Source organism: Hyperolius riggenbachi, chromosome 7 (genome assembly GCF_040937935.1).
Source record: "Hyperolius riggenbachi isolate aHypRig1 chromosome 7, aHypRig1.pri, whole genome shotgun sequence".
Classification (NCBI taxonomy): Eukaryota; Metazoa; Chordata; class Amphibia; order Anura; family Hyperoliidae; genus Hyperolius; species Hyperolius riggenbachi.
The window spans coordinates 190,011,658-190,027,719 of record NC_090652.1 but is presented as its reverse complement, the minus strand read 5'-3'; the positions used below and the strand labels follow the sequence as shown (position 1 = coordinate 190,027,719).

Sequence of the window (16,062 nt, the reverse complement as noted above, 5' to 3'; positions counted from 1 at the left end):
TACAAGAAATTTGATCCGGATTATAATGATGACATGTCTCTGGACTGTTGCTCAGCTAATAGGTTTAGTCTAGTGATCTTCTGTGAGCGGTTAGCTGCAGGCAGATCAGTGAATAATGGCGCACAGCACCTATGCATAAAAATGGCGCCGCATTAAAAAGATACGCTTATCGCTATTTATCGTTAGTACTGCATAATAATGGCGCACAGGGACAAAAGAAGAAAAACGGCATGCAGTAACATTATTTCTCAATAGCGCCGTTCATATGCCAAACAGCAGACGTTATTGTGCACAGTAACGTTATTTATCAATAGCTAACCTACATAAGCCAAACTGCAAAAGTTATTTAACTGCTAAACGGTGAATGGATTTAATGTAACACTGTCAAGGTGAGGGTTAGGCACCACCAGGGGAGATTTAGGGTTAGGCACCACCAGGGAGGTCTTAGGGTTAGGCACCACCAGGGAGGACTTAGGGTTAGGCACCTCCAGGGGGGTGGTTAGGGTTAGGCACCACTAGGGGGGTGGTTAGGGTTAGGCACCACCAGGGGGGGTTTAGGGGTTAGGAGGGATAGGTATAGAGAGGGTTCTGTGTGTTAACGCTAAATAACGATAAGGCTTTAACTCTAAATAACGATAAGGCTTTAACTCTAAATAACGATAAGGCTTTAACATTAAATAGCGATAAGCGACAAACGGATTAGCGGCAACACCGTGCGCCATTATTTGCAGGCGCCATTTTCAGATGGGTCCAGCTGCAGGTAGTGTGTGAATGGCGTGGAGCGTGGGCCGGTCATGATGATTTTAATAAATTGACAGATCTGTTAGTCATTATTTTTTACTAGATGCTCATTTAAGTATGCACTTTAACTTTTTGTAATGCAGAAGTAAAAGTGACCACACAGCGAGTCTTTTTTGGACATACACGCTTATCGAGTCCTTTGTTCCCCATTTTCCTTATTGTTACAGTATAGCAATTAGCAAGGGCCAGCTGCGACAGACAGGGCTGTATATGAAGTGTCAGTGGGCCACACAAAAAAAAAAAAAACGCATCACAAGAACAAAAATATACAAATAAAAAATTACAGTGTTGCGCCTTGTTCTAGATTAGCAGCTGAGTCCGAATGATGGGTTTCCCAATCCCAAAAAGAATAGCTAAACAAATTAAAATGATGAGACTGCGCTCAAAATTAAAATTATGTATTTATTCAAATTTAAAAAGATACTAAGATAGGATCAACACTAAGCTCAGGGTCGGCTCGCTCATGAGGCGGGGTGAAACATTTGCCTCAGGCGGCAGATCTGGGGGGGGCAGCACCCGCCTGTCCATGGACGCTGGGGGCCGCCCGCCGAGCTGGAGGGGTAGCGGGCAGAAAGGGGGTATTGGGCCTAGCGGCGGGGAGGGGGGTCGGACCCCCCCTCCCTCACCTGGGTCCCCCGATCTGCGCTCCTCCTCCAGCGTTAAGTACCAGCGTGCATATGACGAAGAGGCAATGGGTGGGGGAATCACTCACCTCTTCGGCCTTCCATTGCGTGCTCCACTGACGTCACTTCCGGCAAGTGGACGGCCTTGCAGGAAGTGACATCAGTGGAGCGCACGATGGAACGCGGAAGAGGTGAGCGATTCCCCCGCCCGTTGCCTCTTCATCATATGCAGGCCTGTACTTAACGCTGGAGGAGGAGCGCAGATCGGGGGACCCAGGTGAGGGAGGGGGGGTCTGACCCCCCTCCCCACCGCTAGGCCCAATACCCCCTTTCTGCCCGCTACCCCTCCAGCTCGGCGCCCCCCCCCCCCCCCCACGGCTGGGGGGGCGGCGATTTTTTCTAATTTTGCCTCAGGCGGCAAAAAGTCTAGGGCCGGCCCTGACTAAGCTCAAATACTCTCCCACACTTGAATAGATTCTTTGCTCCCCTCCCTTATTACAGTAGGGAAAAATGGTCATAAAAATATATAAAATGACATATAAAATATATAATCCTAAGCATAGGTATTGCAGTGCACTTATATGTAGTATTTCATATGCATCGACAAGTTCCTTTAGGGATGAGTGAGACTCTGACGTCTATGTGCTGCTAATGCTGACATGTAGCGTAGATTAAGTATTTTGTTCCTTTAGGCTGCTTTCACACTGGTACGTTACAGGCGCACATTATAGCAGCCTGTAACGCAGCCCAACTCACAGCAATGAAAAATCAATGGGCTGCTCACAGTGCCCACGTTGCGTTGGAATATAACGCTGCCCGTTCAATAAAAGTGCAGCATGCTGTGTGTTATACTCGTATGTGGCTGCTTTCGGATGTTTGCACATGCTCAGTACTGTTTTTTTTTTTAATTTGCTGCATGCGCCGTTTGTTCGATAGTATGCGTCAAAAAGTACGCATCACGGAAGCATCAAGAGACGCATAACGCGGCTCTATATAACGTCCAACTTCAAAGCTAACATGCGTTGCGTTAGGAGCACGTTATGCGACCTTAAAGAGGAACTCCAGTGAAAATAATGTAGTAAAAAAAGTGCTTCATTTTTTTACCATAATTATGTATAAATGATTTAGTCAGTGTTTGCTCATTGTAAAATCTTTCCTCTCCCCGATTTACATTCTGACATTTATTACATGGTGACATTTTTACTGTGGGCAGGTTGTGTAGCTGCTCCTAGCTGTTTTGGCTGTTAACAACTAATTCCTGTCTGTGAACCTCGTTACATAACAAACTGTCAAAAGTGCCGCGGTACTCAGAGCTTCTTGTGGGAGGGGTTTCAGCACAAAATCAGTCATACAGCGCCCCCTGATGGTCTGTTTGTGAAAAGCATTATATTTCTCATGTAAAAGGGGGTATCAGCTACTGATTGGGATAAAGCAATTAGGTGGACACAGAGCCGGATTAAGGCTAAATGGGGCCCTGAACAAAGTAATTGATTTGGGCCCCCCATCATGTCGTAATAGAATCAGAAGATGCAGCTGCACAGCAATATGCCGCACACACCGGGGCAGCCGAGCTACTGGTTGCTATGGGCAACAGCCCGCTTTCCTCTGTGGGTGCAAAATGCAGGGAATAGCAGCAGCAAAATGCAGAGTGCGAGATGAATGGCTGGGACATTTGCACTCAGGGGCTGGGGCACCCCTGTGAAGAGGGCGCCAGATATCACAGCAGCAGCACTTTCCCCCTGCATCTCCAGCCTGGCAATAGAAGAAAGCTCTGGACACCGCCAAACCGGAAGCCGTTCCCCAGACAGAATTACATAACCACCCCCACCACTGAACAACTAATTTCCTCCCAAACTAGACAGCCACCATGCAGCCTCCATCCCAGTGAATACAATAGTTCAGCCGAGAAGGCAGACGCAGCGGGGGAGAATGACAGCACCAGATGACTCACATTCACCTATTGCGATCCAAGGAATAGAGGTCCCATCAGACTCCTATAGAGTGCCACTGCTCTGTTACTACTACTATTACTACTTCCTACTTCCTGTCTGATCTGAGAATCAGGAAGTTCAGAGCGAGTGGCTGCACTGTAGAAGAGACAGATGGGTTTCAGATGATGGGATCTCTATCGCTTGGATCATGGATAGGTGAGTGAGCATTTGCCATCTGCTGCTATCATTCTTGCTGCAGCTGTGGTTCTCTGTGGGAAGAGAGGGAGGAGTGGGCAGTGGCAGAGAGCACAGTAGCAGGAGGGGGGCCTAGGAGGAGAGCCTGGCTCTGAAGACAATCAGCAGCGCACGGCATCATTTGACAAGACAACTATCATTTATATCGCGCTTTTCTCCTGGCGGACTCAAAGCGCCAGAGCTGCAGCCACTAGGGCACGCCCTATAGGCAGTAGCAGTGTTAGAGAGACTTGCCTAAGGTCTCCTACTGAATAGGCGCTGGCTTACTGAACAGGCAGAGCCGAGATTCGAACCCTGGTCTCCTGTGTCAGAGGCAGAGCCCTTAAAGGGACTCCGAGCAGTGCCTGTGGGTATGCCTTTAAGCATACCCACAACTAATTAATTACATCCTCACACCTACCAGCATGCTGTTTGTAATTATATCCCCCTGGGTTCCTTATATTTCATTGCATTGTGCTGAATCGAGCTGCCGAATTTGGAGAAAAGTCGTCCTGTGTAATACAATGTAACTGGAAAGATGCATATCATTTTGAAGCTCTCTGTCTCCTCTTTCCAATGATAGATAAATTGCCACCCTACGCCTTTTAGTTTTTGCTATTTGCGCGATCGAAATTGCCGTGGCCACGATTTCAATCGCAAAAATAGTGAAAAATAAAAGGCATAGGGTGGTGGTTTATATATCATTAGAAAGAGGAGAAAGAGAGCTTTAAAATGATATGTATCTTTCCATAGTTACTGCACTGCTCAGAGTCCCTTTAACCATTATACCATCCAGCCACCACTGACAGGATGGTGAGGGCTGGTTTATGTGCTGATGGGGCCCCTTTGACTCTGAATGGGGCCCCAAGCAACTGCTTTTGTTGCCTGGTTGGTAATCCGGCCCTGGGTGGACACGCCTCCTCCCCCGTGATGTGTGATGTCACAGACAGTATAGCCAATCGCTGATGCATTTTGAAAGTTTCACCTTCCTTTCTCCAAGCTGGCTATGAGGCTTGCTTTTAAGGATACTGGCAGCGCTGTCATTCCATATTATTGAAATGCATACAATTCCAGATCCTTATTCAAGCCATGCGGAATAAGAGTATTCAAACTAAATATCCAAAAGGACTCATGCCTAAAAATTTCCTGTATAAAATCACCACCTCTCCACGGTTTTGTTACTTTTTCAATCAAACAAAATTTTGATCCCTTAAAGGAACAGTTGTGTTCCAACTTGTAATGTGCTGTAGCGGATGACATCACAAGAACATTAGCTCTTAAAATAGCTGTTTTGGGGTGCTTTTCATCAACAAATATCAGCAAGGAGCAAGCTAACAGACCTCCTAACTATCACTTTCCCTATTTCTCCAATGTCTCTCCCTTCTCTCACTAATATCACTGCAGACAGAGTGAGAAAATGGCAGACGCTGCTGCCTTTTATGAGGAGTGGGTCCAGGAGGGAGTGCAGCCTGATTGGCTGCCATGTGTCTGCTGACTGTGATGTAGAGGGTTAAAGTTTAGCCCAATGATGTAGTATAGGGGGCGGGTCGAACTCGCATAAAGTTCGCGATTCAACGCGAACAGGAACTCGTGTTGTTCGCGCGAATAAGTAAATAAATCAACTAACCGTACAAATTAACTAAACTACACAACAACTAACTAATCCCTAACCTACCTGGCTACAGACTAGTAGGCTAAGGCTATCTAGGCTAGCAGGCCTAGTGTTATGATAGTGCACTGTTGACCGTTCCATTGAGGCAAGAGTCTCCCGAGTGCAGAGTCTAAGTGACCACGGGTCTTCACCAGAGCACCCCAGGAGGGGGTGATGGGCCGCAACCCCTAGTGGGCTACGGACTACTTGAGCTGCCTAGTGCCCACCAGGTTGCACACAGGAAGGACTCCAACAGTGGTCAGGAGAACAGATGACACCTTGATGTGGAGTTTGGAAGACTTGAGGAAGATCCGGTAGTACTGAAGTAGTAGAAGATCCGGAATAACTGAGACAGAAGAATCCAGATCCAGATAACAAGCTGAGGTCAGGGCAGGCAGCAAAGGTTCAGATCCGGTAACAAGCTGAGGTCAGGGCAGGCAGCAAAGGTTCAGATTCCCGTAACAAGCTGAGGTCAGGGCAGGCAGCAAAGGTTCAGATCCGGTAACAAGCTGAGGTCAGGGCAGGCAGCAATCCAGGAGAGTCAGAGACGAGCCAAGGGTCAAAGCCGGGTAGATCAGATCAAGAGTAGTGTAGGAGCAAGCCGGGTTGGTAACAAGATCAGTCAGGAAAACAAGCAGAGCTTCGGGCTATCTCACACACTAGCTGACAGAGGAATCAGCGTGACGTGCTGTGAGCCACTGCCTTTTATACTAGAGGAGGGCTGGCCTTCCAATTGAATACGCGCCACGCATGCGTACTGTCGTCTGACGCATGCGTACTTTTGTCCACCAGGAACAGCGCATGCGTACTTTGTTTGCCCACAGCCGCGGCTCGTACTTCCACCATTCCTTTCATCAGTAACCTCCATGATGACGCGCCTGTACGCGTTCCTTCACACAGACAACCCGGAAGTGCTGACTCCCGATGAGGCACAGATGACTATCAATAAATAAGTACAATAAATGTGTTGGAAATGTGTGTAGGGTGCACAATGCTGTGTTAAACACAAGAAAAGCACTTGCTCAGACAAACAGCAGCACTTGAGATGCTCTCAGTACCACAGAGTCACAAGCAACCCAAGGACGAGTCCCTCAAGATGGCTCCCGCCATATATAGTGGAGGGGAGGGCCAGGTTCCCCTCCTATGATTTGTTGTTAGGGCTTCGGCCGGGAGCATTCTGATTGTCGTGTGCTGTGTGATTATTCCAAATTGGGGGGGAGACACACATACTCACAAGTTTGCCTCAGGCAGCAATAAGTCCAGAAGTGGGCCTGTATACACACATCTGATTATATATATATATATATATATATATATATATATATATATATATATATATATATAATGTTTAACTTACTTTGCTACCTGTCGTTCCGGGGGCACCCACTTCACCTTTTGGTCCCTAGGAGAAACAAAAAAAAATTAAATGATTTTTGTTTAAAGAACAAACAAGTACAAACTGTATAATTGCAGAAACATTTCTAGGGTGCTTAGCTATCCGGAGGAAAAAAACATATTTATAAAGGCTGTTAAGCTGACATATACTTTATATAAATATACCGGTTATGCTTTGGAAACAAGTGAGCAAGTGACAGCTACTGCATTCTGACTTAGGGATAATTTGTATGACAAAAGCAGCGCCTGATATAATAAGAGATACAAATCTGACGTCATCAGAGATGTCTTCATCCCTCTTGCTCTTAGCAAATAAAATACATTTACGATACCTATAACTCACACCAAGCACCGACTCTATGCTGCCTCATTGTCACACAAGTGCGTTGTTAGGATCATGGAAAATCCAGGGCACCAGGAAGGTAGAAATGTGTGGCATGCCACAAGCACATGAAACCAGAAAGTGGGCATGGTCATGATAGGTCATGAGCATAGCCAAATGTGTTTTGAACCTAGCAGCAGTGTAACTCAAACAGGGTGGGCCTGCACAGCAAAGGTTTGTACAATGTCCCCTTTCCTTTAAGGAAAATAAGGCCCTTGTTAGCATACTAACAGCTATATGAGACATAACAATTTATTAGGCAAGTATATCCTATACAAAACAATTATGCAGCAAGTCACCCTAAAACACATAATCAGTGCTGTGTTTAGGGTTTGTGCTGCCCTAGCATTTCAGACCTATGACCCCCTTCCCCCCAGTAGCGTGCAATGCACACCGCAGTAAAGGTGGGCCCACAGCAAGCACTAAGTGTGATGATAACAGACAGTGCGTGTGACCAATGAAAATTTCCTAGTAAAAGTGCTAACTAAAGTCAGTGGGCCCGTTTTTCCTTCCCAAATAGGAGTAAAGTGACCCTCAAACAAGTAAGTAGGAAGTGTTCCCACCATAAACATACATTAGCCACCTTCTCTCCCACAAAACGTTGGTAGGTATTGTTTTGTGAGCTCCTCTGAGAACAGCCAGTAACATGACTTTGTGCTCTGTCAAGTGTTGCAGAAATTGTCAGTGCTGTACTGGTAAAAACATAATAAAACTATGGTAGCACATTAGGCTATGACTATGGTAGGGGTTAGATTGTGAGCTCCTATGTACATGACTATGTAAAGTGCTGCAGAAGATGGCAATACTATAAATAATAATAATAATAATAATATGGTAGGACTTTAGATTATGACTATGGCAGTATTAGACTGTGAGCTCCTCAGGGGACAGTCAGCAACATGACTATGTACTCGGTAAAGTGCTGTAGATGATGTCAGTGCTATATAAATACATAATATGGTAGAACGTTAGATTATGGCTATGGTAGGATTAGAGTGTGAGCTCCTCTGCGGACTGTCAGTAACATGATTATATACACTGTAGAGAGCTGCAAAAGAGGTTAGTGTTATATAACTACATATTGACACACAGTTTGCTATTGGCGCTGTTTAATGGGAGCTAACAGAGATATCTGAGTGAGTCTCAGCACTCAGTATGGGCGAAAGTGAAAAATAGAAGAATCACCCGGCGCTAAGCAGTTTCTCAGAAAAATACACATAATTTGGCAGCATTACCATAGAAAATACTTCAAATGTGTCAGTAATTCCCCAGAAAATACACATAATGTGGCTTTCCCCCAAAATAATGCAGCAGCGTATCACCCAAAATAAACACAATGGGCATGATTCACAAAGTTTTTCCGTTTCCACCTTATTTATGTTACATTTTAAAGCTCCCAAAGAGCAATATATATATATATTTAATTTTAAAAAGCGATATTGAAATTAAGTTAATCAGGAACAACATGGGTAATTGAGTGATTATTTTGCTTGTAAATGTGCTGAAAGGTTATATTTATTAATTAGGAGAAAAAAAGTATTTATGAGAAGTTCTGTGAATTGACTCCAATGTGATAGAGTATGCCCCAAAAAAACACATAATGCGGCTACAAATTTCGAATCCGAATCTTCACAAAAATTTACAAATAGGAGACACCAGCGAATTTCCATAGATTTCAATAGTCAGGTGAATTTTAAAACCTGCAAAGACTGTTTCTGGCCACAAATTGGTGGAATAAAGTGCTTTAAAACATTGTGTGTGTGTGTGTACATGTCGATCAGGTAGTTTAAGAGTTATGCCTGCTTCACACTGACAGACCAAATTCACCATTTAATGCACCGCAAACAACCACAAAGAGTTGTCAATAGTTGACACTCTCGGGACATAAAAGTTAGCCCTCTCAGCGGCAACCTTTGCGTAGTGGTTGCCATGCTCGTGCGCATGTTCGCGAGAGTGCAGGTGATAGTTGTTTTCCAGCCCCTATGGTTGAGCTGAGGTAGTTCAATGACAGTAAAGTGACCCAGAAAACACTGATTCTGCAGTGTGGGCCCAGTGTTGGCCTATTAGGCTTTATTGATCACCAAAGATGGCCATAAAAAAATTATTATTTTTGCCAGACTTATCCAGCGGATTGAATTTGGTCTGTCCACAATGAATCAACGACCTTATCATCTTGGGTGTGCCGCCCACCAACATACTCATGTAGGTCATTGCTTCATTGTGATACACAAGCCCCTTTACCACGACAAGGTAATAATCATGAAGGGGAATTGACACATGTACATGCCTTTTTGTTGTTGTTGCTAGAGTTGTTGCGAACCTCCGATTTTGGTTCGTGAACCTCGAACACGCGTAAAAAGTTTGCGAACATGCAAACTTTCGAACCGCCATAGACCTCAATGGGCAGGCGAACCTTCAAAACTACAAACATTAATTGTGGCCACTAAAGTGATGGAAAAGATGTTTCAAGGGGTGTAACACCTGGAGGGGGGCATGGCGGAGTGGGATACACGCCAAAAGTCCCGGGGAAAAATCCGGATTTTATGCACAGCAGGGTTTAAGGGCAGAAAACACATTTTATTGCTAAATTGGAGGCATAAAGTGCTATAAAACATCTTGCATGTGTATACATCAATCAGGTAGTGTAATTAGTGTACTGCTTCACATTGACAGACTAAACTCACTGTGTAACGCACCGCAAACAGCTGTTTGTGTAGTGACGCCCGTGCTGGACTGGTGCGCACCATGGCGAGAGTGCAGGCCATGGCGGTTTTCAAGCCCATATGGTCAGGCTGAGGTAGCTGAATGACAGTGACTGAGTATCCAGCTGATCGAATTTGGTCTGTCCACAATGAAGCAACAACCTTATTATTTATCTTCTTAGTATAACAGTACACCTGATTGGCTGATTGGCATCTGCTGACCAGATAAAGGCAGGAGATTGCTCTAGCTGGGAGTTAGCAATTGTGTTTGTTGCAGTTAGCATTCAGTTTAGAGGTGGTGTGAGTGAGTTCCCTGGAGGTGAGAGGTCCGGGGCTTGCCCACACCTCCCTCTAGGTATCGCATGGTGGTTTGGGGGCCCCAGCTAGTGAGAGAGACCTGGGGCCCCCGACTGTCATGCGGACCAATGTTTGTGACCCTGTATAAGGCCTCAGTACAGAATCAGTGTTTTTTTGGTCACTTAACTGTCAATTGACTACCTTAGCCTGACCATAGAGGCTGGAAAACTGTGATTGCCTGCACTCCCACAAACGTGCGCACAAGCAGGGCAGCCGCTACACACTAAACAAAGACTGCACTATGTCCTGGAGGTGTCAACTAGTAAAAATAATGATCTGCTCACCTGACGTTATCACTAAAGCTCTTTGCGGTTGCTTGGGGTGCGTTAAATGCAGCGTTTCGTCTGTCAGTGTGAACCAGGCATAACCCCTTACACTACCTTATCGCTGTGTACGCATGCCGGACATTTTAAAGGGAAGGTCCAAGCAAAAAAAAAAAATGAGTTTTACTTACCTGGGGCTTCTACCAGCCCCATGTAGCCATCCTGTGCCCTTGTAGTCACTCACTGCTGCTCCAGTCCCCCGCTGGCAGCTTTCTGACCTCGGAGGTCAGGGCCACATTGCATACATTTTTACGCATTCCAGCTAGTGCAGGAACAAAAATTTACGCGTTGCACCACTAACGCGTAAAAATGTATGTGTTAATGTTCCTGCACTAGCGGGAATGTGTAAAAATGTACGCAATTCGGCCCTGACCTCCGAGGTCAGAAAGCTGCCAGCGGGGGACTGGAGCAGCAGTGAGTGACTACGAGGACACAGGATGGCTGCATGGGGCTGGTAGAAGCCCCAGGTAAGTGAAACTCATTTTTTTTTTTTTGCTTGAACCTTCCCTTTAAAGCAATTAATTCCATATATTTAGGAACATACTGTGATTTCTGCCCTTCAGAGATTAAAAACACGACTCTGCGTCAACTACGCATTTTTTTTTTAAACAGCCTTTATTAACAATAAAGAAATAATAACATGATTGTAAAATACATCCAGAGTTTGAGGTAAAAGCCTTAGACAATAATCAATATATAATACACGCTAAGCATTTAATCGCCAGCAGTGCACAGCAAACAGGGCAATAATAATCATCAAGACATTAGACAGAGGTGACCTAATCTTGCTGTAAGTTTTTTATTCTAGAATATCAGATATCAGTGTAAAAGAGAGTCCAAGATCCCTTTTTTAATTAACCTATCCCACTAAACAACCTATCTCTTACCAATTCTATGTCTGGTAGCCCAGGAATATCCAGCCAACCAGTCCAAATCTTTTCAAAATTTTGTGGTGCCCCTCTATGTGTATAGATTAACTTTTCTAATTTTAAATAGGAGTTAACTTGAGTAATCCACATTTCAGATGTGGGTGGATCTGGCCTGTTCCAATGCATCAAAATAAGCTTTCTAGCTTGGAATAGTAACCTATGAAAAGAAAGTTGAGCTTGTTCTGTTATTGTAGTATCTCTGAGAAGGCCTAGGACACAGCATTGGAATGTTCTAGGAACTTTTTGAGCAAGAACCGTGCCCAAAATATCTAGCACACTATTCCAGTATCTATGCAGCTTAGGGCAGCGCCAAAGCATGTGTAAAAGATCACCATGATCTCTACAGCAGCGCATACACAAGGGACCATCCTTACGTGACATCTTGTGTAGACGCAGAGGAGTTAAAAGGGTCCTATGCAAAATATTTAGTTGAGACATCTTTTGTGATGCATTTGTGGAGACTAAAGGGACTGATTGGAGAATATCAGACCAGTCTTCTGGTGTTAGCTCCTCTAAATCTGACACCCAATTATTATAGGATTTAAGAGGAAATTTGTTGAGGAACAAGCTAAGGAGTTGGGCATAGCATGCTGAGATAAAACCACTTTTGGTGTTAGTTTGTCTAATTAAATTAAAGATTGGGACTGAGTTTATTTGAAGCGTTAGTGAGCAACGCTGTTTTTTAAAGCCATGTGAGAATTGAGTGTATTGATATACTAGCAAAGGATTTGGGATTATATCCATTTTAGCCGCTAAAAATTCCATAGAGCAAAGATTTACCCCTTCCAGTACATGAGCAAATAAAGATATACCTCTATTGGCCCAAGACTTAAAGTGCAACTGAGAGAATTCAGAGAGCCTATAATAGTCATATAAAGGAGAGTAAGAAGTGATACCTTCCACGTTTTGCATTATTCTGAGCCTATCCCAAAGTTTCTGCATCAATAAGATAGTGGGAGCTGATTTTTGAAGATTTTTTGAGGTGCACGCCTCCAAAGCTGAATATATAGAGGAATTTTTAAGCACACAATTAAGAAGGGCTCTGGTAGGGTCAAATAACTCATTTTCTTCCCATCCTACCAAATGCTGAGATTGAGAGGTCAAAAAATAAGCCCATGCGTTAGGTACAGCCAGACCACCCTCATCTTTTGAATATTGTAAGTTCTGAAACTTGATTTTCACTCTACCCTGACCCCAAATAAAATCTCTAAAGATCTTATCAATAATTCTGAATAATTTCAGATGGAGCCATATTGGAGCATTGTGTAAAATGTATAAGAGCTAAGGCATTGTGACCATTTTGAGTAAATTGATCCTTGCTACTGGAGATTAGTGTTGGGCGAACATCTAGATGTTCGGGTTCGGGCCGAACAGGCCGAACATGGCCGCGATGTTCGGGTGTTCGACCCGAACTCCGAACATAATGGAAGTCAATGGGGACCCGAACTTTTGTGGTTTGTAAAGCCTCCTTACATGCTACATACCCCAAATTTACAGGGTATGTGCACCTTGGGAGTGGGTACAAGAGGAAAAAAAAATTAGCAAAAAGAGCTTATAGTTTTTGAGAAAATCGATTTTAAAGTTTCAAAGGGAAAACTGTCTTTTAAATGCGGGAAATGTCTGTTTTCTTTGCACAGGTAACATGTTTTTTGCCGGCATGCAGTCATAAATGTAATACATATAAGAGGTTCCAGGAAAAGGGACCGGTAACGCTAACCCAGCAGCAGCACACGTGATGGAACAGGAGGAGGCGCAGGAGGAGAAGGCCACGCTTTGTGAGATACAACAACCCCGGCCTTGCATGAGGGCAAGAAGAATGCGGATAGCATGCTTTGTACCGCCATGCAGTCATAAATGTAATAAAGATAAGAGGTTCCATAAACAGGGACCGGCAACGCTAACCCAGCAGCAGCAGCAGCAGCAGACGTGATGGAACAGGAGGAGGCGCAGGAGGAGAAGGCCACGCTTTGTGAGACACAACAACCCAGGCCTTGCATGAGGATAAAAAGCGTGCGGATAGCATGCTTTTTACCGCCATGCAGTCATGTAATAAAGATAAGTGGTTCAATAAACAGGGACCACGCGGCAACGCTAACCCAGCAGCAGCAGACGTGATGGAACAGGAGGAGGCGCAGGAGGAGAAGGCCACGCTTTGTGAGACACAACAACCCAGGCCTTGCATGAGGGCAAGAAGCGTGCGGATAGCATGCTTTGTACCGCCATGCAGTCATAAATGTAATAAAGATAAGTGGTTCAATAAACAGGGACCACGCGGCAACGCTAACCCAGCAGCAGCAGACGTGATGGAACAGGAGGAGGCGCAGGAGGAGAAGGCCACGCTTTGTGAGACACAACAACCCAGGCCTTGCATGAGGACAAAAAGCGTGCGGATAGCATGCTTTTTACCGCCATGCAGTCATAAATGTAATAAAGATAAGTGGTTCAATAAACAGGGACCACGCGGCAACGCTAACCCAGCAGCAGCAGACGTGATGGAACAGGAGGAGGCGCAGGAGGAGAAGGCCACGCTTTGTGAGACACAACAACCCAGGCCTTGCATGAGGGCAAGAAGCGTGCGGATAGCATGCTTTGTACCGCCATGCAGTCATAAATGTAATAAAGATAAGTGGTTCAATAAACAGGGACCACGCGGCAACGCTAACCCAGCAGCAGCAGACGTGATGGAACAGGAGGAGGCGCAGGAGGAGAAGGCCACGCTTTGTGAGACACAACAACCCAGGCCTTGCATGAGGGCAAGAGGCGTGCGGATAGCATGCTTTGTACCGCCATGCAGTCATAAATGTAATAAAGATAAGTGGTTCAATAAACAGGGACCACGCGGCAACGCTAACCCAGCAGCAGCAGACGTGATGGAGCAGGAGGAGGCGCAGGAGGAGAAGGCCACGCTTTGTGAGACACAACAACCCAGGCCTTGCATGAGGGCAAGAAGCGTGCGGATAGCATGCTTTGTACCGCCATGCAGTCATAAATGTAATAAAGATAAGTGGTTCAATAAACAGGGACCACGCGGCAACGCTAACCCAGCAGCAGCAGACGTGATGGAACAGGAGCAGGCGCAGGAGGAGAAGGCCACGGTTTTTGAGACACAACAACCCAGGCCTTGCATGAGGACAAAAAGTGTGCGGATAAAGCAGCAATGCTTTTTGCCGCCATGCAGTCATAAATGTAATACAGATGAGAGGTTCAATAAACAGGGACCGGAAACGCTACACCATCCCAGATGTTCATTGGTCATGTTACTTGGTTGGGGTCGTGGAGTGTTGCGTAGTCATTTCCAATCCAGGATTGATTCATTTTAATTTGAGTCAGATGGTCTGCATTTTCTGTAGAGAGGCGGATACGCCGATCTGTGACGATGCCTCCGGCAGCACTGAAACAGCGTTCCGACATAACGCTGGCTGCCGGGCAAGCCAGCACCTCTATTGCGTACATTGCCAGTTCGTGCCAGGTGTCTAGCTTCGATACCCAATAGTTGAAGGGTGCAGATGGATTGTTCGACACAGCTACGTCATCTGACATGTAGTCCTTGACCATCTTCTCCAGGCGATCGGTGTTGGAGGTGGATCTGCACGCTTGCTGTTCAGTGGGCTGCTGCTGCATGGGTGTCAGAAAATTTTCCCACTCCAAGGACACTGCCGATACCGTTCCCTTTTGGGTACTAGCTGCGGCTTGCGTTGTTTGCTGCCCTCCTGGTCGTCCTGGGTTTGCGGAAGTCAGTCTGTCTGCGTACAACTGGCTAGAGGAGGGGGAGGAAGTCAATCTCCTCTATAAAGTCTACACAAGGGCCTGCTGGTATTCTTCCATTTTGACCTGTCTGACTCTTTCTTCAAGCAGTTTTGGAACATTGTGTTTGTACCGTGGATCCGGAAGGGTATAAACCCAGTAATTGGTGTTGTCCAGAATGCGCACAATGCGTGGGTCACGTTCAATGCAGTCTAGCATGAATTGAGCCATGTGTGCCAGAGTCCTACCAGAATCCTCATCATCCTCTTGTGAGCGTTATAGTGATAGTGATAGTTGTTGTGATGCATCATAGTCGTCACCTTCCTCCTGGTCTGCTTCTGCTGACCATTCGCGTTGAATTGTGGAAGTCCAACGTGCACCGCTCTGGCCCTCGTCAGTGGTGGCATGAAATTCCTGCTCCAACTCCAGCTGTTCCTCCTCCTCTTCTTCGTCATAGCTGCTGGGGCCAGCGTTCCCTGAGGCGGATGGCCTGATGTTGGTACCATCACGCTGATCGTTTTCTCCTTCAGATTCCCCCAGTTGCATCATGACAGCTGTTTCCTTGATTTTTAACATCGACCTCTTCAGTAAACACAGCAGTGGTATGGTAATGCTGACTGAAGAGTTGTCACTGCTCACAAGCAACGTGGATTGCTCAAAATTTTGGAGGACTTGGCAGAGGTCCAACATGTTGGCCTAATCGGATCCACAGAAGCTTGGCAGCTGGCCGGATGCGCCTCGGTACTGCGCCGTCATGTACTGGACCACTGCACTCTTCTGCTCGCAAAAGCGGGCTAGCATGTGCAGCGTAGAATTCCAGCGCGTAGGGACATCACACAGCAAGCGATGGTGGGGGAGATTGAAGCGCTCCTGCATCTTGGCGAGTGCCCCCGAAGCAGTACTGGAATTTCTACAATGTTTGGCCATTCGACGCACCTTCAACAGAAGATCGGCCACGCCTGGGTATGTCCTCAGGAACCGCTGAACTAC

The 16,062-nt window shown here is 45.8% G+C and overlaps 1 protein-coding gene across 1 annotated transcript in view; it reads right to left on the bottom strand.

The window, feature by feature from the left end:
- COL3A1 (collagen type III alpha 1 chain) overlaps positions 1 to 16,062 on the bottom strand; it is a 2,242,195-nt gene that overhangs the window by 907,746 nt on the left and 1,318,387 nt on the right. The window contains exon 29 of the mRNA XM_068244947.1: positions 6,598 to 6,642. Within this exon, the coding sequence (XP_068101048.1) occupies positions 6,598 to 6,642 (45 nt within the window). The remainder of the gene's footprint in view (positions 1 to 6,597; positions 6,643 to 16,062) is intronic.